The sequence below is a fragment of the Haemaphysalis longicornis genome, unplaced genomic scaffold (genome assembly GCF_048455015.1).
Source record: "Haemaphysalis longicornis isolate Haplotype H1 unplaced genomic scaffold, Haemaphysalis longicornis Haplotype H1 scaffold_14, whole genome shotgun sequence".
Classification (NCBI taxonomy): Eukaryota; Metazoa; Arthropoda; class Arachnida; order Ixodida; family Ixodidae; genus Haemaphysalis; species Haemaphysalis longicornis.
Genome location: NW_027526245.1, coordinates 26,484,044 through 26,507,035, shown reverse-complemented (window position 1 = coordinate 26,507,035; position 22,992 = coordinate 26,484,044). Strand labels below are relative to the sequence as shown.

The 22,992-nt window shown below is 46.4% G+C and overlaps 1 protein-coding gene across 1 annotated transcript in view; it reads left to right on the top strand.

The window, feature by feature from the left end:
* Positions 1-22,992, top strand: part of LOC144165213 (fatty acid synthase-like) — a 229,107-nt gene that overhangs the window by 129,627 nt on the left and 76,488 nt on the right. Inside the window, exons 17-20 of the mRNA XM_077695331.1 lie at positions 846-2,070; positions 3,685-3,851; positions 13,594-13,797; positions 14,443-14,772. Of these exons, the coding sequence (XP_077551457.1) occupies positions 846-2,070; positions 3,685-3,851; positions 13,594-13,797; positions 14,443-14,772 (1,926 nt within the window). The remainder of the gene's footprint in view (positions 1-845; positions 2,071-3,684; positions 3,852-13,593; positions 13,798-14,442; positions 14,773-22,992) is intronic.

The following is a 22,992-nucleotide window of genomic DNA, read 5'->3' as shown; positions in this document are numbered from 1 at the left end:
GACACAGGGTCACAAATGTGATGTCTTGATACTGCCTTGTTTGAACTCCTGCAGAGGCGTGCATTTATCGAATAAATGAACAAGTCTCAGTACTGCTAAATCAGCGATGATCTTAGCAAAGTAATTTTAATAACTGGATTTTGTATTAGCATAAAAACGCGATTCGCCAGGAAAAAATATAAGGTGCTGTGGCGACAAAAAAAATTTACGGGTAGTTGTCCCAACAGTAACTTTGGATACCACGTTTAGTACCTGTGTTTCCGTTCATAAGCGCCTTCAAAGAGCACGGTTGGTGGCTTCGGAGGAAAATAAGGCTGCAGCAGTGATGCAACTGGAAACACTAAAGGAATTTAGGGACAATTGGTGCCGTGAGATAGCAGATGCCTGTATTGTACAACATTTGAAGAGGATTTAAAAGAGTATAATTACCTGTAAAATGTTGGAAAATCTGCTCCCTTGCGTAGAGAGCTGAAATTGTGTTAACAGAACATTCATGACCGCATGTATTGTGTGTTATAATCTTTAACATGCGTTTTACAACCACCGCTCAACGCAGACGGTTGCGAAAATATTTCTTATGTTGAACTGTATGTGATGCCAGAACACAATTTTCTTCCCCAACTATTACAACAAAGGAAATATTTGAAATTTCTACAAAAGCAACAGTCGTCTTTCCTTGTTTGTAAAGTACCTGACACCTTGCTGAAGGTGTTTGGGTGCTCATGGAATGTCCCAGCAAAGACTCTGCAGCACAAACGGTTAGAAGTGTATGTTTCACGAACTACGAGGCCTGACTGGGAGCCGTAAAAGGGGCGTAACGCGCTGGCTCGTCCCTTCTTGTGCAGGTGTGCCAGCCATCTCCGATCTGCACCTGGACATCGTACGAGCAGGAGGTGTTGTCTTGCACGACATGGAGGTCAACGTCGCCCCTAAACGGCCTGTGCAGCAGACTCCGATGCTTGAAGATCATCGCTTTGTGCCTTACGTCGATGATGAGCTTGAGCGGCAGGACCGTGAAGCTTGCGTAAAGGAGTACTTGGATGCCTGTTCCTTCATAGCTAAGCACATCTTGGACTCATACGCTGGGCGCAAGGGCCAAGCGTTTGACCACATTACAGATCTGCGGGCAGCTCCCGAAGAAGTTGTGAAGTACTGTCCCAAAAACGCTAAAGAGGAACAGGGCTTGCTGACGATCCTGAAAGATATCCTGGACGAGGCAAATAGGTCGCAGTCTTCGCTGGAGGCCACTGTTCAATCCATTCTGGCGGCCCGAAAAGAAGCCATTGAGAAGGACCTCATCAACACTGTGCTCCTGAAGGACGAGCCACTGGGGTGCCTCCTTGATATTGTTACTGAGAATAATGACTTCAAGAAAATCAGGATTGTGGAGATCGCAACCGAAGGAACAAAACTGCTGCTGCCGCATCGAATCGTTCCCCTTCTGTATCGGTCTAGCGGTATAATCAAGATTGAGTACACAGTAGCGGTAGAATCGTTAGATGGTTTCGCTGTTGAGAATCTTCCGGAAAACGTACGAATGATCACTTGGAATCCAGCCTCATCGAACATAGGCGAACTTCCGGAGAGTGATCTTATCGTTGCTCACAGTTTCACAGCGGCGGCTGCTGAAATAGAAGCGCTCGCCGGCACTATTTCTCGGCACTGCAAGGAGCGGTGTTTTATCATGCTCGCCTACCGTAATTCTCTCTGTCCAGCAGAATCGCTTCTCACAGCAGTGGACCCTGATTTGATCCGTCTTTATGATACCCAGGACGTGAAATCGGCTTTTTCACCTCATGGTGTTCAGGAGGTGGCGTTCAAGTCAAACAATCTGTCGTCGCTACTTTTACTCAGGAAAACCAGCTTGCCTATAGAAGCAGACAAACAAGTGGTGATAAGAGTGAACAAGGAAAGTTTTGCTTGGGTTGACACCCTCAGAGACACATGCATAAAATACGCGAGCAGGCCTCAAGGGCACAACATCTGGATGCTTGCCGAAGATGTGGGCACCAGCGGTGTCGTGGGCCTTACCGCGTGCCTTCTCAAGGAGACAGGAGGGAGCCACATCAGGCACGTATATATTGCTTGCTTCCTCTCGCTATTACTTATGTTCTAAATCTGCTAAATAAAGAAAGACTATTTCACCGTACTTAACATACAGGTCTAGTGTATAAAAATTGGGTCTTCAGAAATTTCAGTACCACTTTCTGAACCTGAACAAGAAAATACCTTTCTGAGGCTTTCAAGAAAGCTTAGGGTGACATTCTTTTCGTTAGAAATTCCTCGTGCGGATTGACGAAGGTCACGTAGTTACTCGCAGCCTCCAAAAATTTCTACATTACCCACGCAATCACAGCACCCTTTGTAATGCTTTTCAGGGGCTTTCTTGACCCGTCATTTATTAGTCCTGGGAAAGTACTGGCGCTCCTATAAATGTGCTGCTATTGTGCGCATGAGCGTGCTGAATGAAGTGAAGCTCCGCCTCCGCTGACAATATTAGCTATACACCTCGAGAATAAGGGAAAGAACTGAGGCGCTGCAATTGGTATAGTAAAGTAAAAAAAACGGCTGTGCGGCCTGCATGAAGTATTGTAATACTAAAGGAGACTTTAGAATTTGCCCTGTAGGCTAGTAGGGTTCAGTTGAGCGTTAACTGCTCTACATACGGCGAGCACGTACCAAGTATGTTAGCGCGTGCCGCTGCAGTCAAAGAAATTATTCTTAGTTTGTTTGAAAATTGCTGGCTGCAAAGAGGTTGTAGTCATCTCAATGTTCAAGCGAGTTGACTTTACCGGGTGGCGCCTATTCATTACACCGTGTTTTGAGAAAGAGATAAAGAAATGTATTTGTTGCTCTAACTTGCAAACTTTAGTGAAAGGTGTCAACGTCTGGCTGATAAGTTTCCGCATACGAAATAATTCCCATCCCAGTCGTCGCCACACAGGAGTCCCTCCTTGTACTAGTATTAGGGAGTTGAGAAACCCGGCAGGATGAAGAAGGAAACAGGAGACAAGGAAGTGATGGGCAGTGCGGCTGGTCTTCCTCCTGTTTAAATGTTTCTGAATGCTTTTAACCGTATCAGATTTAGAAATATCCGAAGGCTATATGTTAAAGACGACACTGGTTCACAGTGCGTCTTGCATCAAGCTGCTTACTCATATGCTAGTTCTACAATAACGGCAGGGGGCGATACACTTACTTTGGAAATTTGCAGAATCCACAGGAGTTTATAATAGACAGTCTGGAACCCTGAACACATGAAGCCTTCGCTTACGTCTGTAACAGTACACAGAGAATTTTTAATTTTGCTCAGTCGTATAAAAAGAAGTGACGTATAATACAAGGGCCGAGATTGTTGTTATGAATGATTTTTAAGCTTGAATGTTTTTATTCCGCAGCGTTTGTGTCCAACTCTGTATGAACAAATTTTTAAAGCGCGAAAAAAAAGAGAATGAAGGGCGATGACTGATGACATCGACAAGTGCTAGCTAGTAACATAGTAACAAGCGCTTGTGGCAACTAGCTCAAACTTTCACGTTTATCTCTGTTTGAAGAACACGTTCCAATAGTAGGAGGCAATATATTAGCCTAGAAAACTTGGCACTTATTAGCAAGCGCAGTATGTAAAAATGTATTTTAAAATTCGTGTAAAAATGTGGCCTGTTTGCTACTTACTTTGAGCAGATGCGTATTTGACGCGAGCCTAGGGGGTCCCAGCAAGGTTGAAGACTTTGACCCGAGCAATCCTGCGTACAAGCAAATGCTGGAGCGGGACCTGGTCATGAACGTCTACAAAGATGGCCAGTGGGGATCCTACAGGCATATCCTACAGGCAGGAGCAGAACAACTGGGTGAGTGTTTTAATGCCTCCTAGAGAGGTCGACTCTTTGACGGTGAAATATGAGGTGTGGGTTGGGGTCGGATTAAGCTTACAAACTGAATTGTAAGCTTTCTGGAAGTAAAAAGGCTGTGAACGGTTTCGCCGCATATGACAATAATTATCAAATGTATTTGTTTACTTAGATACGTAGTTATTAATCTATTATTTGACATACCGTGGGTTCATTCCGGCGTTACTGAGGGCACCGGCTACACAAATGAGAAAGCGAATACTAATAAAGTGAGTAATAAAGCGATGTACTAAGTAGAAAACAGTTTGACGTGATTCAGTAAAAAGTGGAGACTTAAAAGAAGCAGAAAAGCGGCCAATTCTGCATTGCACTATGCCAAACTTTAGGTGATGGTCAATGCGGGTGACAGGTACAGTAAATTCGAAGTCCAAGAGGACGCTACCTCAGGTCGAATTAACAAAATTTCGAACAACGAAAGTAAAGCACAAAAGCCGTACAATGAAATTGTGGGGCATTGGAGCGCAACAGCAACTGAATGCTCGAAAAAGGCCGCGATTGAAACCTGCCTTTTTTCTAGAAGGCAAAGCTAAAGCTTTATTTTCAAATGAGTCAATATAGCGGAATGCCTCATATTCGCATACTCCAAGACCCAAAAAAGAGACGGGTAGCACTCCATTTGGCAATTTCTTCCGAACGACGGTCGCACTGGCGCTTCGTCCGACACTTCGTGGTTACTGGCAGCGACAGGTTCTACTCTTCTGACCAGAGAAATGATGCCATCTGTCTGCAAGCCCCAAACCCTGAACTCGTGTCCACTCCTACGTATTTCGCAAACTCCTTCCAAAACGTCAGCTATAGGCATTTCATTTCTCTTTCTTTTTATTTCTCCACTCTGTCTCTGTTTTTCTCCCCTTTCCAGAGCCGACGCAGCCTCGACTGTCCCGATGCACGGCCATAGCCATGCGTCAGGCGCCAAGTTGCCGTCGCGGTAGCCCGTAGTTCAAATTATTCGTTCCCGAGGCACCTTGTGTTCTGATTAACGCGCTTTTCAATACATAGGCTTCTACAGGGACTAGCCTGGCCGAAATCACACTATTGAAATGATCCGAAATTCGAAATACAGATGTTCGAATTAACGACCTTGCACGATCATAGGGCGAGTAAAAAAAGTTGTTTTTTGGGCATACATTTGCTGAAAACTTTTGCTGTGAAAAAGGCATGCCAGAAATTTTATGCACGCCAGAGATGTCCGAAAGATGTAATGTCGATTTTATTCGACTGAAACTGGCTCGCCGGAATACTTTGAAGGCATAAATCGTTTTCCACGATTGTCAATGGAGTAAGGTGAACGCAGAAATAAGTTTGTAACGCAGCGGTAGGACGAGACATGAATCGCGGTAGTTAACTGAAGCGAAGAGCTAATGGGCGGCCTAGCGAACCCTAGGTCTATGCAACATTGTGTACGTCGTAGTCTTCACTCGGCCTTCCATGGCGCCCTTTCCCACAGCCTACTTGGTCGTTCTTTTGTAACGCATCCCCCCGGTTCAAGTCCCCAAACCATGGACGTGAGCAGAACACTGAAGCACGACATGATAACGTTGAGACAGAAAGCCCTTGCAGCCGCGGATGAGGATTATAAGCTGGGTGAATACTTGCCTATCAATAGCGACGCCCGTCTTGGTGAAGAAAAACTTTGGAACACTTGAGTCGCCCGGACGAAAGGGCGTGGGGTCAAGGTAAAGTGGTCTCGGCTGATCTCGTCGTCGTCCGGTCTGGTCTGGTCCCGTCTTGTAACCCCAGGTCACAAAGGCGATGGGATCATGGGGCGGGGGACATCGTCGTGGTCGCTGTGCTTGCGGGGGTGGGGGCGCTGGGGTGACCCGGCACAGCTCACGTAGCCATGAGAGTCACTTCAAGGCCGCTAGGGTGCTTTGCTCAGGGCCAGGATGGTGATGAAGACACCGCCCCCTTCGCCAAAATGTTACGTGATGGCACGGTGAGACATGGGATATGGTAGATTAATGAATCGGTGGTTTATTAGGCGTAAATGATGGTACGAGTGAATCCCTAGGCTATGGTACATTCCGTACGTTGTAGTCTTTACTCAGGTTTCCATGGCGCCAAGCAACACTAACTATTTGGTCGTTGCCTTGTTACAAGTGTATTGGTTGCTCTACGCCAGACTGAAGATGTATATTCTATTTCAAACACTAACGTTTTATAAGGCCAAAATTGGAGGACTGCAGTATCTTATGATGATGATGATGATGATGGTGATAAAGGATATTGGTGATTGAGTATATTTAAAGGTATCCCTTTTCTAACAGGGTGATTACGTGTCAGCTTACCAAATGATGTAATATATCTACTTTGTAAATTCGGTTTTAATTCTACCTCGGCTCGGAGGGCAGGCACAAAATACTTGTTATTTCTGTTACAGGTCGTCGCTGTACTAGGTACTATTCCCCTCTCTAAATTTCTTTCGCCGGCATTCTAATCTTTCGTTAGTCCCCTCGACAGCCTATATTACTCCTTCTGTGCTACCTTAAAATCCTCAGGCTTTGGAAAACGGAATATGTCCCTCATAACTTTGAATGGATAGACTCACTTTCCAACGCCATGTGCCGCATAGTTGTTTCTTTTCCGCAGACCATGCATACGCCATCATTTCGTGTATGCTTCCCCACAAAGCTCTTAGTTATCAAGCAAACTGCTCTATCCTCAAAACGCAAAGCACTGCCTGTAGAAAATAAAGGTGGAATGGGTGGTTGAGACAAGCGAAGGCAGGGGGCGTGGCACGATCAGAAGATGAAGATCGGCCGTGCTCGCGTGCTCGAGCTTGAGTGTTCCGTGACCACCACGAGAACCGGACATCTGGGTCCTGCTTTCCTTGCTTGATCCGCCATACTGCCCTCGGAACTGTCGCACAAATTTTTCTTTCTGATGTCCCATTTCTCAGCTCTGTACATCTCTAACGACGTTCTAGCTTCCATTTATTGGTCTCTGTCTGCCGTTTTTCTTTTTTGGTTACATTGGCTGTCTTTGCTTATCATATGTCATCGTTAGCCTTGTAGTCTTCCTTGGCCACTGCGCGTCCACGCTTTTCGTGTATAGCTATCTAAAAATTTAGCTGCACACCTAGGTGGATCGATTGGTCTCAACCTCCCCTCAAACCAAATTTTGCTCTGAGCTCTGGAACTTCAAAAAAAAAAAAAACACCTAGGGCACATCTCCCTGCATTGCTTCGTTAGTTGTTTTTTCCATGCGCACCTAAGGCTATACGGCATACCGTTCTCTGGTTCCCTTCCAAGCCAGCTAGAGCGTCTGATTTTAAGCACAGTACTGCATTCTCAAATGTGGGGCCCGGAACCATAACTTCTTTCCGAATTGCTCTCACCACATCGTGTTTGTTATACTCGCACATGGCTCTATGCTTCATGATAGCTGCGTTTCGCTTTCCTTTATTCTTAAGTTGTTCCTTGTGAGTTCTTGAGTAATTTTCCCCCCCGTTTATCCTCACTGCTATTTTTTTTTACTCTGGGTGATTTGCCTTGCTGGATTTACACTGCGTCTGTGGTAGTGTAATTGAAAACCATTATTCCTGATTTTCGCGTGCTGCAATTCAATCCGAGGTCCGTGGCTCCCTGGCCACTAAAATTTATAAGCTGTTGCATATCTCTCTATCAGATATAAGAAGAATGTCGTCTGCGTATAACATTCCCGAAATAAGCTGTTCTATAACTTCCCCTTGCCAACTTCATTCCAGTTTCTTATCTAACCCTGTCATCTGAAGCATAAACATTATTGGCCTGAAAGGGCATCCTTGTTGCAGTCTTTGATGGCTGTTGTCCGCCTGTGTGCATTTCTTCCCTTCCCATGTCAGTTGCACTCTATTATCTTTGTAGACCGCTATAAGGAACAGTAATAACCCATCGTGTAAGCCCTATATTTTCAGTATCCCCCACAGCAGTCCTTTGTTTACGTTGTCATATGCCGTTTTATTGTACAAGAACGAGCTCTATAATGGTCTGTTTTAAGCAATCAGAATTTCGATGTACTGCGTTATTACCAACAAATGATTATCCGAGCGTCTGACTTGTCTACATCCATTGTGCAGTTGCCCTAGAACTTGATTTTCTTCCATCCATGGCTCAATTCGAGTTTATCGCCTGCAATACGAATATATGCACTACGTATATTGCTGTATGTGGTCTGTATGAATCAACACTATCTTTGCTGCCTCTGCTTTTACATATTAAATTTATACCACTATGCAGCCAATCCTCAGGTATTTTCTTGGTTTGTATCACCTTGATCAATGATGCCTTACTTTTGGGGTGCAAGGAGGTTTAGCAGCTGCATTAGCATTTTATCTGGGCACACTGCTGTTTGCGGGAAAAACTTTTGTTGTACTTGTTTTTCCATCAAGGTTTCTCAAATGTATTTCCCTTTCCGCAGTCTTCTGTGGCACTGTTGTGTTCCGTGAAGGCTTCATTTTCGCTATATCCTTAAACTTCTCACTCGATGAATAAGCGCCACTGCTTGCTCTCCTTCAAGATGATACCCTCATCATGCAACAGGAATTTTTGATAGACATCGGTTTTGGACCCCAGTGCTTTCACATGGTTCCGAAGCTTCCTGGAACGGTTTTGTACTTCTTCCGTATTTGTTTCATCCATTGGTAGCTTTTTTGCTTGTTCTTTACTTGCATCATTTTCTGCACTAACGGTTTTATAACCCGCTAGCTATTCCATTTTTCCTTCACTACCTCCGGTTCCATACCAGTAATTTTTGCCTTCTTCAGTTATTTCGATGCCTTTTTTTGATGGTCAGTAGCCTCTTTTCTTTTTTTTTGATTCCACCAGCTTCCCGGCTTTCTCTTTCCTTTCCATCTGTTTCGTTGCTTGGCTAAATCTATGTAATGCTTAATGAGCCAAATCATTTCATCGTAGTCTCAAGCTCTGCCTGCGTGCTCATTGATATCGTCTTCCATCTTATCGGAAATTATCTTAAACTTTTCATAGTTCAAATCATTTTCTCCGGCTGCACCTACTTCTAAATTCGTTCGGGTTGCGCCTCAGAAGTACAAGGTGAGCCGCTTGTTGTCGCTTCCTAAGCTGTCCCGGTTTCATCTATCCTGATTTCCCGCAACCTGTCCTACAGTGTTTCGGAGACTTTACTATATTGCATGCTCTAGTGTCTGTTACCGCTTTCCCAGGTTATTTGTTCGTCACACTTCTTTCTGTGTTTCCTATTACTAGCCGCTTTTTCAAACATAGATCTATCTATAGAGAGCCATTGTGATTTTTGTATCCATCTAAACTATCTATGTGGGGATTCATATCTCCAATCCGAGGTTACTTAACCAGCGTCTTTATACTCGGTTATATCACTGCTGAAAAGTCTACCATTTCCTCATTTATCTCTGTAACTGCGCTGCCGCTCCAGAATTACGCAACCCCTAACCTCGTATTTTTCCCCAACACCACGACCACCACCAGCAGCCTATCTACGTCCACTGCGGGGCAAAGGCCTCTCCCATTATTCTCCAATTACCCCGGTCCTGTACTAACTGCGACGAATTTATCCCCGCAAACTTCTTGATCTCATCTCCCCATCTAACTTTCTCCCGCCCCCCTGCAACGCTTGCCTTCTCTGGGGGTGCACTCTGTTGCCCTCAGTGACCAACGGTTATCTTGCCTTCGCATTACATGCCCTGCCCACGTCCATTTCTTGTTCTTAATTTCTACTAATATGTCCTTAACACGCGTTTGTTCCCTGACCCACTCCGCGCTCTTCGTGTTCCTTAATGTTAGACCTATCATCTTCCGTTCTATTGCCCGCTGAGTCGTTCTCAGTTTAAGTTTAACCCTCTTAGTGAGCCTCCAATTTTCTGCCCCGTAGGTGAGTACCGGGTAAGATGCAGCTGTCATACACTTTCTTCTTAATGGGCAATGGTAGGCTGCCATTCATTATGTGAGAGTGCTTGCCGAATTCACTGCACCCCATTCTTATCCTTCGAATTATCGCTGCCTCATGGTTGGGATCCGGGGTCACAACTTGGCCTAAGTAGATATATTCACTTACTACTTCCACTGCCTCGCCACCATCTATGGGTTAAATGCCCCACCATGGTACGTTCAACCCATAGATGCTGCTTACAGCTTTCGTGCATGGCAGTACCACTTGTCTTTATTTTTGAATCCCCCGCACTGATTATGACGTCATCTCCCACGTGGTTCCCTTTACTGCCAACCTGCTCTCCGACTGGTATGGAGAGCCTCTTTCCGTAAGCTTGCCTGCCCCCCGCCACGGCCACCTGCTCCCGCTGCGTCTGAGTGAGCAGCTCCACAGAGGGCGGATCAGTTTCGCCGTGTTATTGGCGGTGAGCGCGAACACGGGCGGCGCTGCGAAGCGCGCCTCCGTGACGTCGGCTTAGGGATTCTCGCATTTGTCGTCTGCTTCACTCAGGTTCGCTCTCCTGCTGTTTCTTTGCGCTCGGTCAACGTCTGATGCTTTTCCGCACCAGAATTGGCGTATCGGTAATTTTTCATCATAATAATAGGCTTAAAATCGCATACACTAGCTCATGGTGTCAGTTAAAGTATAGTTTTGGATACCGCTACGGAAGAAACATTGCCGGCGTCGCCCCATTCCTTGCGAAGCCGGTCCTGTGCGGAGCGCGAAGAGTCAGAGCTAGGCGTCAGCTTCTCAATTAAGCAATCTTTCGAGCAAAGGGAACAGTCAGCTGCTAATAACCGACAACAGTAAAAATGGAAGACCAAAATAAATTCTAGGGCTTCAGGGCTGTTGGCTTTGGCAGAAGGCATTATGATTCCCAGTAATCATATGTAAGGTAAAACAGTTTTTGAAACTTTGCTGAACGCTCGAACATGTTGTGTCACATCACTTTACGTTGTTAAGGCATGAAAGTTTGCTGACATGCACTATGGGCTGCAAAAACTGTAGGTTGAGTTCCAAATAACCTACTTTGTATATAGGCGCGTGATGATTTCATACCAGCTATCTAACCAGTATGGAGGTTTGTTGTGCTAAACGAGCCACGTCTACGTTAAATATACAGTAACACTATGTTTGTTCAGACCTGGAGGGATATTTTGGTATATTTTCCACAGCCATATCTTCCCGATATTCGGATATGCGTTATAGGAAAACTGCACTCAAGAGGAGGTGGAGGAGTAAGGGGTGGATGGGAAAACTTTGTTTAACAATTAAATCGATCTGGTTAGTGGGCCGGGTCCTCAGTTAAGGACAAGAGAGTAAAAGTAATTTTCTTCAAATCATAGAACGCCATACAGAGTAGAATTGGAAATTGTTCTTCGCGCCTGGATGGGTTGAAAAGCAATAAAGAGCTACTTGGAATTCTTCGGTTTCGAGTCTTGTAATATATGCAGGTATACTATTTATTACGTTAGTTAGCGAGTATATCATGCCTTCAACACCGTAATCATGTCATCATTGTTCGAGTTGAGAGTCAGTTTGTTATGATAACGATATGATTACGATAGAAATTCGGAGCACAAAAGCCGCCTTCGACTACTGTGGATCGCGGTGGCGTAGCACAAACCTTCTCATTCTATTTGCATGTGCATAAACAAAGCACGCTGCGGATATGCACCTTCTTGCACGCAGCCGTAATGAAAGCTAATTTGTGAAGAAGCAATGTATTTGCCATACAACACGAAAGAAATATCCACACGATCTTTGTGAGCCTCCCAAACATCCTAAAACCCCCAAATAAGACGTTTGTAACGGCGCAGAAAAATTAATGCGTTGGGCATAAAAAAAAAGCAAGAAGCATTAATCTGATATAAGAAAACATCAACGAAAGAAATAGAACAAAGCCGCTTTATTTCCTGCTGTACGATGCGCGTGTAGGGGCCGCTGCTTGGTACGTAGTATTACACTGTTGAGTCTTCATAAGAGCATCTAAAAAACACTGCAGGGAAGCCTACGCATTATGAATACTTATATCGAGAAGCTCTGATCGCTGATCCTCGCGAATAAGCTAGAAAGGACGAGTTACACACGATCTTCTGACCGATACTCTGAAGAAAGTTGTTCTCTATCTCTTCGTGTGTTGCAAACTTGTGGGGGATACAGCTTCAAATTATTCAGATGCGTCAGAAGCTGGCAAAATAACTGAATCACTAGAAATACGCTTTTTAATGCACTACAGCAACAAAGCGGGCGATTTCTAGCACTATAGTGCCTATAATATACTATACTAGCACAGACACTGCTGCCCCTCACAAGCGGAGTGTAGCAGACGACAGCGGCGCGAGTCCCTAAGCTGACGTCAGAGCCAGGGGGCGCCACTCAAACATCTCACCGCCAATAGACTGATACAGACGACGACGCCCACTGTAACTTAGCGAAGCGTTCTTAGCACAAAGCAGAAGAACATCCTCGCTAAGTACACATTCATTGGCACAATTATAAAAGTTTGGCGATTAATGGGAAGCGCTCATTCGATGGATAACATTACCCCGTGTAGGTTCATCATCATCATCATCACCAGCCTATCTACGCCCACTGCAGGGCAAAGGCCTCTCCCATTACTCTCCAATTACCCCGGTCCTGTGCTAACTGCGACCAATTTATTCCCGCAAACTTGTTGATATCATCTGCCCATCTAACTTTCTGCCGTTCCCTGCAACGCTTGCCTTCTTTAGGGATGCACTCTGTTGCCCTCAGTGACCAACGGTCATCTTGCCTTCGCGTTACATGCCCTGCCCACGTCCATTAGGTTAGAAACCACGTCCGTGTGGGTTAGAAAAATGTTAATACCTTTCTCAATTTTTGCGTTTTTACGGCGGGCGCGCATTTCATGCACGTCTATGCTGAGGTTTCTAGCTCACCTACGTATTTAATCTCTGTGACCTTGTTTTGACCAGTTGGGTGTATGAGCTTGCCGCTTTGTTGACTGTGTTCCTTGTAGCGCTTTGCTGTTTTAACGCAATTCCTAAAGTCGTTTTTTAGAAATCTACATGCTGAAACCACTGAATATTGCACCGCGAGGCAGCTGTCCGTCTTATGCAGCCAAGTATTTAAAGAGCGAGATTCACTGCAGGCGGCGTAAGTATCCATGTGCAGCCATTTCGCAATCACTTTTTAGTTTAATGGAGCAAACGGCCGCATCAATAAACCTATGAGTGCCGGGAGGTACCACGTTTTTTAAATAAAGGAACAACAGTGAGGAGTTCTCGTGGGATGTGGAAGTAGTAAGTGCACCAAATGAATTCTTTCCGTAAAGTAAGCTACGTAAAATCATTGTAACTAAAATATATAAAGGTACCACCGCAAGACATTGCGGGCAGCGACGGTTGAGTTCTGTAGTCGTGCGGTGAGCCTAAGAGCTAGCAGATGATTACGTGACCGTAATGCAATGTCGGCTTGCCATTTAGCTTTGAATTCAGAATCAAAGACTCTGCATTGGAATGTTCGACCAAATCATTATACTTATGCGCTAACACCGCACCCGATTCCCTTAGTAATATTCCTTCCTTACCATCAACATAGCAAAAGTGGCCTCTCTGTAGAGCAGCCTGTAGAGCCAATCCTCAATGATAGGATATTGGCATGGACATGATGAACGCAGCCGACATCTTCAATATGGAAGCGGTCAACTATATAAAATAGACTCAAAATCATGAATGCTGGTTTCACGCAGGGAAAGTGGATGCTACAGGTTGCTCTTTTTTTTTCTCTTGCCTTACAGACAGTGGCTCATCCACGTTGACCGAGTACGCATATCTCAACATGCGCACATTCGGCGACCTGTCATCCCTCGAGTGGTACGAGTCGCCACTACGTCACGTTGCTCTTCCTTCGGACAGCCTCCTGTGCAGCGTGTACTACGCACCCCTGAACTTCCGCGACGTCATGCTTGCCACGGGCAAGCTACCTCCCGAAGCACCGTCCAGTGAGTGCATGTCACCACAAACGCTTTCTAAAAATATACGGTCAGCAACATTGAGAGGAAAATGCTTTATCAGCAACACTTGGTTCTGCGTTCGCAGTTCAAAAACATCGGTTGAAGTATTTCGAAATTCGGTTATATTACATTTTTTGCGTGGAATACCAGAGATTATATAGGTGGTATGAATGGTGAGCAGGGAGGCTACAATAAATGCATCTTTTCCTTTTGCAAACTTTCATAGATGTGCAGTAAAGGATTGAGTATTGAAATACGAACGAGTGGCGAATATTTGAACACTAGAAATAGTCCTGATTAAAGGATTCAAACCAAAATTACAATTGTGGCAATAGGGAAATGTCAGAATTAGAGAAAAGAAAATAGGGCACAAAAATCTATAAGCTGCATTGTCCAGATGAGAAAACAATTCTCCAATTTGGCTTTCCTGCGTCCATCTCTCTGTGCTGGTCATGACAACCCCACCAACCGTTCACGTGACAGAAATAATCTACAGAACTAACCAATCGCAGGGTTCGTTGAAGCTTAGAACGTGCAGGTATTGGAACACTTTCTGCGCTCTGTTGCCTGATTACTTGAGTATCATTGTTCTTTGCTTACATAAACTGTAACATTGCGTGAACTTCTGCGCAGGCGACGAGCCCACGTTCGTGTGCCCTCTCGGCCTGGAATTCTCGGGCCGCGACTCCAACGGGCGGAGAGTGATGGGCGGCGTCCCTGGTAGCGGCATGGCGACGGTGGTAGCCGCCGATCCCTGGTTCCTGTGGGAGGTCCCTGACGCCTGGGGCCTCGAAGAAGCCGCCACCGTTCCCACGGCCTACGCGACCGCTTACTACGCGCTGCTGGTCCGCGGCAATATGAGGCCCGGCGAGTCGGTACTCATCCACTCCGGAAGCGGCGGCGTCGGTCAGGCTGCCATTTCTGTGGCGCTGTCCATGGGGTGCACCGTCTACACCACAGTCGGTTAGTGCCAAGGAAGTGGGAAAGCGCACAGCAAGCGAGCTCGATTTATTCGCCATAAAATTAGCCCAGCTTCACTGACACAAAGTTTGAAACTGATGTTAACAACGAAGCTGTCTGGCGTTCCCTAATCGACAGGATAAGCTTAATAGAATCTTTCAAAGCAAGCAGGTCGATTCCCCTTCCCACGAGTTCAATTTTACTATGTACCACATCGACTCGCGCCATTAGCCTTCTCTTTCCCGTCTAAAATAGCGTGAAAAAGTTCTGTAGCTTTGTCCTATTTTCGCGTGTCGTTTTCTCGTATTCTTTTCGTGTCGAGATTTTATGTTCTTTCGTGTGTCATATTCCTGTCCTCATTTTCACCTTCCGTAGTGCCCAATTCCTCTCCGGTCGCGATCCTGATGTTGCATCAGTAGTTGCACGTGGTTTAAACGTATTGCCCATTGTGAAGAGTAGCGTATGTGGCAGTTCTGTTGTGAACACAGAAATGTTTGTCGTCGAGAAAATTGACTTTGTCCTTACGACAGTTGTGTGTGGTAACAACAGATGGCTTTGTCGTAATTTATTGTTTTATTATAATTTATTCATTTATTTATTGGTTCCTCGAGGGCCCCGGCTTGGGGCATTACATGAGGGGTGGCCGTACATACGGCATAGGGTGACATCGCAAAACGTCATGGGCGTGTTTTAATGGTTCACCTAAAACACTGGGAATCAATGATAAGGGTGGCTTCGGCCGGCAGGTTATTCCAGTCTCGAGCAGTGCGCAGAAAAAAAGACTGCAGAAAAGTAGTAGTTAGGCCATACTCGGGATGCACTGCGTTAGGATGGGTGGTGCGTGAAATGCGTGTGCTCTTCTGATGCGCTGATCATCGATGGGCAAAGAATGGAAACATTTGTGACAAAGACAGAGTCGTGCAGTTTTGCGGTTGGATAGAAGTGTCGAAAGATTAAGTTGGGTTTTCAGGGCGGAGATAGTTGAACCATGAGAATACTCGGAAAGTTTAAATCTTGTTGCGCGATTTTTGGCGGATTCCACAACATTAACGAGGTTAATTTTGGTAAGGATCGAAAATGGCATTAGCATATTGAAGCTTGGGTGGGACAAAAGTTGTGTAGGCAAGACGTTCAATAGCAGGAGATCTCAGGGCAAGATTACGGCGAAGGTATCCAAGCGCCCGGTAGCAGAATTGGCAACGCTGTTTGATGTGGGTGGAACACGGTAAATCAGATGAAATATGCACCCCAAGTTATTTTAACGATTCAGAAGTTTCTATACATTAATTGTTAAGGGTATAATTTGGTAAGACGTAATTGCTGCGACGCTAAAGGGATATTAGCTTCCTTTTAGAGACGTTTAGAGACATCAGCCAGGTGTTACACCAACGTTGGATGCGATTAAGGTCTTCTTGAAGTGCAGAGTTATCAGAGCTATTTGTTATCGGACGATAAATTACACAGTCGTCTGCAAAGATACGAATGCCAGAGGTATTGTTACAAGCCAAATTATTGATATATATCAGAAAGAGAAGAGGTCCCAGGACCGTACCTTTCGGTACACCCGTTAGTATTGGTGTTAATAATGATGAATGAGACTTCACATAAAGGAACTGCTGTCTGCATGTTAGAAAACCCTGGATCCAGTTAAGGTATAGTAAAGAATGTTCGCGGTTTAGTGAAGGTTTAGTAAAGACAATTTCAGTAGCAGGCAAGCATGGGGAACTTAATCAAAGGCTTTCTCGAAATCGAGATAAAAATTGCATCAATAGGTATATTGCGATGTAGGCTTTAGTGAATATTATGCAGAAAAAGAGCGAGTTGCGTATCACACGGATGACCTTTACAAAAGCCACACGAAAGCTATACGAAAGCCACACCTTTACGAAAAACTTTCGGTTGTCACAAAAAAGTTTTTTTGTCGTACGACAGGAATTCTTGTTAGGTTTTTGCGGTATTGCTGTTGTGATTTTAGGCTAGGGTGTGAACCTTTTAAACTTTGAACAGTTGCACCAGGGAGCACCGCGAGCGATTTTTGTACTTTGAAGACGAAATATTTTTTCAAAGCATAAATTTATTTGTTATCCCAGAAATCAAGCAGCCATGTAATTTAAAAAAAAACAATGCCAATATCCCGTGAGTATTGCCTCAAATACGCCTGTTTTTTGCAGAACAATGTCCACAAGTACGAGCATTGACACGTGATTTGTTAGTTCAGAAATTATTCGGCTATATGAACGTCTCGTTCGAAAATTCTTAATGCACTTGTGCTTGGCCCTTGCTCAACCCCTCGCTAGGCTATGCCCTTTCCACGTCGCTGCGTCCGCGTTAGCACGCCCCGTCCCATGGAGGCCTCAACCAAGAACAGCTGCGTTGTTAAAATGGAGGAATCGTCCTGTTTTACAGAAGGGAATGGCCCGCGAAGCTTGCGGGAACAGCCTTCAGTAGACCCCCATTAAAGAAAACGCAAGAATCCCGGCAACCAACCCTTCGAGCTGGACTGCAAACGGCCTTGAAAGTAGCCCTGCCGGGCACGTTACGGTCGTGAGACCGGATACTTGTGGGGCTCCCAGGTGCTTGTTGAGGGCCCCACGGCTACCGTTCTATGTCCTCCGCTACTCGTGTGTTCTTCGTGCTACATCTGCTGCTGCACTGCCGGCCGGCGGGGCTAGCGCAACGTCTCGAATTCTTTGAGGTGATATTCACGTGGTCTCCTTTCGGCAGGCCACCTGGAAGACGTCCTCTTTCACATAGAGCAGTGCGGGAGTGGAAGGGTGCCACATTCTCTTCCTTTCTAGTTTACTGAAAGACGACGGTCTTTGTTTCGTAACGAAAGTCTGTCTGTCTGTCAGTCAGTCTGTCTGTCTGTCTGTCTGTCTGTCTGTCTGTCCGTCCGTCTGTCTGTCCGTGCGTCTGTCTGTCCGTCCATCCGCCCGTCCGTCAATATAGCCCCACAACCGAAAGGTAAAAGTCTCGAACCCGGAGTGTACAGAGGAAACAGTCGCCGCTTCTCTGCTTACGTCGCTGCAAATGTCATCGAAATACGACAGTAGGCTGCCGCATCTTCCACGTCACCCGTTTTCCGCTCCCTGCTTCTACTTCCCGGGCTACTTCCCTCCTTGTCTCGCTCCTCCTGTGGTATGTTGAACGGAGGTTTGTTCAATCCGATTACATCTTCCAGAATTCGCACTACTCGCGCACCTTCTCTTGAGACAGAGCGCCTCTTTTTTTTTATCAATTGTCCTTTTGTTAAGACTAGTAGAGGTGGAGATGAAACTCTATTGTTTTCGCGTTTGCCTTTATCTCGCACAACCGAGAAGCTTTCTGTGCAATTTTTATTTTTAACGTTTTTTTTCACTTGCGATCGCAAAAAATAAGAAAAAGTAACTTCTTAGCTACAAGAACGCAATGTCCACCAGTTCCGTATTAACGCTGTGACTCAAATATGCCGCAGCTTCCTCTTTTCTAAATGATAGGAACATGTATGACTTGCGCGGGCAGGTATTGGAATTTGGAATGGTTCTGCCTATGTAAGCTTCTATTTGGCGAGTTGTTAAATTTTCCTGAAAAGGCTAAATCGATGGACAGAAAGAGACCCAAATTTTCGCAGGCTAATTAGCCTATAAAACCCCATCTCGTCTTTGAAATACTGTTCTGCGGGATGCGCACAGTCATAGACCAATGAAACGCGAACATGAAAATATGAGCCAAAACACACAAATTACGCGATTTTTTTTTTATTTTAACACAAAATGCCAGGTAACTTAGTCACAAAAAAAGTTGGGAAATGTGGCTTTCGAAATCTACCATTAGCGCGCCATTATTGTACCGCATCGACAGTATTTGCCAATTTTGCGTGTTCTGGTTCACATTTTTGTCTTTTCACTTCATTTGTCCATGACTGTACATGCAGTACAAGCTCGTTAATTCGCACCGCAAGGGGATGCCATCTGATTTGAAATTAATCAACGTCCTAACTAATGAAGCTGAACAATAATACAACGCAGTACAGCTGGGAAGCCGCACAGCATGTCAACACTTTGATGCTTGAAAAAGCCCCAGATTACGGCCTCCACGTTTTCCCCAAGGTGACACTCGGCCCTTTTTATTCTCACAAACGGTTGTATCGGAAAGCCTCGTCTTCGTCTGCTTCAGAACTGGAGGAAAAGTGGGTTGGAATTTTATCCGTCCGTGAGCGGACGGCCGCACTATGCTTCGTCTTTGTCCAAATACTCCTTATGGGCCATAAGGGCAAAATACCAGTTTGTTTTGTTCGAAAGATATCGTATTTTATAGAGCTCCTAGCGCTTGTCCGACAGCAAATGATGCCGTATTCACTCATAAATCAATCAATTTACGTTGAAATTTTTTATTTTCCCGCCAAATCGTGCGTCTTCGGTACGTCAGCAATGAAATCATAAGCGCGCGTTTACAAACGAACTTGCACTGCGTGATTCGGCTGCAGCGCTGTTTGCCGCCAGTCTTCCCAGACGGCGCTACAGTAGTCATGCACGTACCGTACCTGCCGCTGCTTTGTTTTTTGGCCGTATTTGCACGTGGCTTGTTTTTGTTACTGCAGAAAATAATCGTTTCGCGAAACATGGAATATCCTCGACAAACAGGGTTACGTAAGAGAAACGCCGCTTACGCCAATCGGCTAGTGCGTGTAAGACAACTCGAAACCGGCGGTCTGCTGTGCAGCTAAAACAAGCATAGTGCGCGGAATACCAACAGTACGCATAGGTACTTCGATGTTTACGCGTGCTTTCGTAACTTTACTGTTTAGCCCCCCATTCCTACTACTATAAAAAGAATGTGCCCTAAATTAAGGCGCAAATAGCTCGTTTGGCAACCTTACAAGCTCTGCCTAATTTGCGTTTGCTTACGCCGCCCTCCGCCAATCGCTGAGCTGGCTGGTATGACATCATTAGTTTTGTTGCGGGAAATGAGCTAGTGGGTCGCATGCCCATTTTATTTTTTCCTAATTATAAAGCTTATTTGAGTGAAGTGTGCGTTAAACGTGGCGTCAGTATGATTCTAACGAGGCAATCTTTCGAATGAACCAAACGTGTTTTGTCTTCATGACCCCTTTAGTCAAATTAACAAAGAAAAACCTGTGCTTTTATACAAGGCTGATTGGGCGCATAGTTTTGTGCTGCTAGGGCGGAGCAACTGCTGGCGCTCCCTGTGAGGCTAGCTCTCCGTTTTCAATAAAAGCAACTCTCTCACCCCCTCAATTAAAGTCGGAGGGTTTCTCCTCCTTAAACATGAAAATATTGGCCTTTAAAGGGGCCCTAAACAGGCTTCCAAAGGTTAAGATGTTACGTGCGCTATCGTTGGAGTACTATACAAAGAACGTCCTGCCGCAAAAATGGTTTAAAAGCGTTCAGTATTAGCCGAGTTATCGTTCATTAAAAACAGCAAACTGCACGAAATGGGGTTCGGTCGGCACCAGAATCCCGGGACGCTCGCCGCCGAGTCTGTACACAAAGCAGCCGCGTCGGCGGATTGCCTCGAAAGCGCGTCATCCCTATTTCATATTTGCCGCGCTTTGGAGGCGCTTTTTCAAAGAAAGTGCACGGCCGGGCTTGAGGAGCGGCAGGCGCGCACTTTCAGTGCACGCTCGCTGCTCCTCCAGTCCGGCCGTGGAAAGTGCTACGAGTTGTGCCGCGCCTCCGCCAGATGGCGCCACGGGTCCCGCGACCGAGAGAAGACGCAGTGAAACACCCCCCTCGCGAGGGGCAAGATCAAATGCAGAGCATTTTCGGGGGCGCACGACGTTAAGTAGTTTGCGTTACGTTAATGTTGTTGCACTTGTGGCAACTGCTGACGATAGAGCGCTCGTCAGCAGTAATTTGAATGAGTCAACGATATAAGGCGCGTTCATAGCGTCCCATTCTGTGTCGGCTTTGTGGCGCAGTGGGTAGAGCACCATGATCATTGCGTTCCGCCCGCAGGGTCGAGGGATCGAAACAGGGCGCCGGATAGTATTTTTTTTTTTATATAGTAGGGAGGGGTGCGGTGCGGACTACGGACGTCAACGCGGGTGACATCGTGAGTTTCTGAAATGCTCTGCATTTAAAAGGGCCCGCAACAAGGCCTGGCGCATCGCCTCTTTCACCGCGCCTCCAAAGCACTGTGGAAGCGTAGACGCCACCGACCAGGCGCAAGACCTGGTGGGTGACACCAAGAGAAACAGGGTTGCGTCGAGAAGCGCGCAGCCATTGGCTCCGCTCGGCGGTACGTCACGCTTGTTGTAGCAGACGACGGCCAAGCTCCGCCTACCGCTCAGCGGGGTCGGTCGGTGGCCCCCGCTGGCCGGCCCGAATCGGACGGCTCCTCGCGCCGGCCGTGCTCGCGTCGGCGGAAACGAGCGGAAACGAGCGTTCGAAGGCAAGATAGGGGGCTTCCAAACTCAACATGCTCGTTTACGATAATAATTGGAGATTGCCAACGACGACTATAGCGGCTCGCTAGCCTTTCGGCATGCGGCGCTGTCGCGGTGATCTCGTCCCACCAAGGTCGGGGAAAAAGCTTAGCATCGCCGCAGTTATCCAGACACTGCTTTGCGAGGCCGCGACGACGACTATCCCCCGCGTAATCTTTCACTGCACTATCACTCCCTTTCACGTATTTGCAAACTGATTTTCAGCAATAGTCCCGCTCTGGCGGGCGGTGACAAGTTTTAGCTGCCGCGGTGTATGCCTATCATACATCGCACAGTGGGCTGCTTGTCTACCGTGCAGGCAGATGCTTGCCGCGGTCGCGCCTGTAGCAGGCGTTTGTGCCCGCAGAGATGTCCCCTGTTTTTCAGCGTTATTCATACCTTGTAAACGACGCGCTATATCTACGAACTCGGCTAAGCTCGTGTAACCGATGGCGACGATCTACATTCGTCCGTGCCGTGCCGCCGGTGAAGTAGAGCCGCGCGACCGCGTTTTCTCCCAGAGCCGGGTACGCTGATTGGCTACAGCATTTAACGGGGCCCACCAATAGCGCAGCCGTACTGTTGAGACCTTCGTGCGTCACACGGGTGCGTCACAAGCGCTCTGTCGCACGTCAGAGCGGTGCAGTGTGGCGGCAAGTAAGCGGTAGGTGAGCAAGGAAGAAAGAAGGCACCTTTGTTGCGTGTTTGTACGGCCCCTGCTTTACGCAGAGGTGTAATATTTGGTATACATTGTCGTGAAGGGGTACTCTAGCGATTGCGCGATTAAAATGGCGACCTTCAGAAACCTATTTAGGGCCCCTTTTTTTTTTAGGGCCCCTTTCCCTCCGGCTGCCCGTCAATTCGGGCTCCAGGCAAAATTATAACGGAATGTTTTCACCAGAAGTAAAAACATTTTTAAAACCCTTTTACCGGAATATAAAACCTTTTAAACCCAGAAACTAAGGCTGAGTTGTTCAGGTATCGGATGCCTTGTGGTGTTGTTGAAAATCAGAATCCAGTGACCGCTAATGATTTGTTGTGTAATGGAGAGGTGGGGAGTGCTTGTCAAAGGCACGACGTCAGATTATTTGCGCACTGTGTTTCGTTTTGACGCGTGGACCATCGTGCCAATAACTCGACCTTCTTGGTGCAGTTGGCTGGTTGGTTTTGTTAAAGGGAAGCTGAAGCGCTTTCCAAATAATTTGAGTTAGATTAACAGTTATATAGTTTCTCGCGCGCTGATTCCGAATATCACATTGAAATTTATCGTACATGAGCCCAAGTGGCATTTGTCTTGCAAAAAGCACGGCCCCATTTGAAAGACGCGCGCTTTTCGTCTTTTGACGCCCCTGATTGGTTGCGCCCGTCATGACGTCAAAGGAGAACACCCTTCGGCCGCGCGGGTTGTCGGAAGCATTGCGAACGATCGCACGGTTGCCTTTGCGGCAATTTAGCTCGCAGTTTAATTTTCGCACATGACTGGAAGTTAGTTTTATAATTTCCCGTGCTGTTGGTTCAATTATCTTGGAGCTTAAATTTGCTTTACACGACAGAGAACCCCAAAGCAGTGTCTGTGCCGTCGACTAGTGGGTTCCATCAAAATATTTTAAGTGCGAATGCACTTTATAAGCGACCCCAAACCATCCACCGCCGGCGGCGGCGGCGGCGTCGGCGTCCGCAGTGCTCCTCTATATTTAAAAAAGAAACAGCATCCGGCGCCAGGTTTCGATCCGAGGACTTTGCGGCCGCAGCGCGACGCTCTACCGACCAAGCCACGGAGGCGACGCTGATATCAG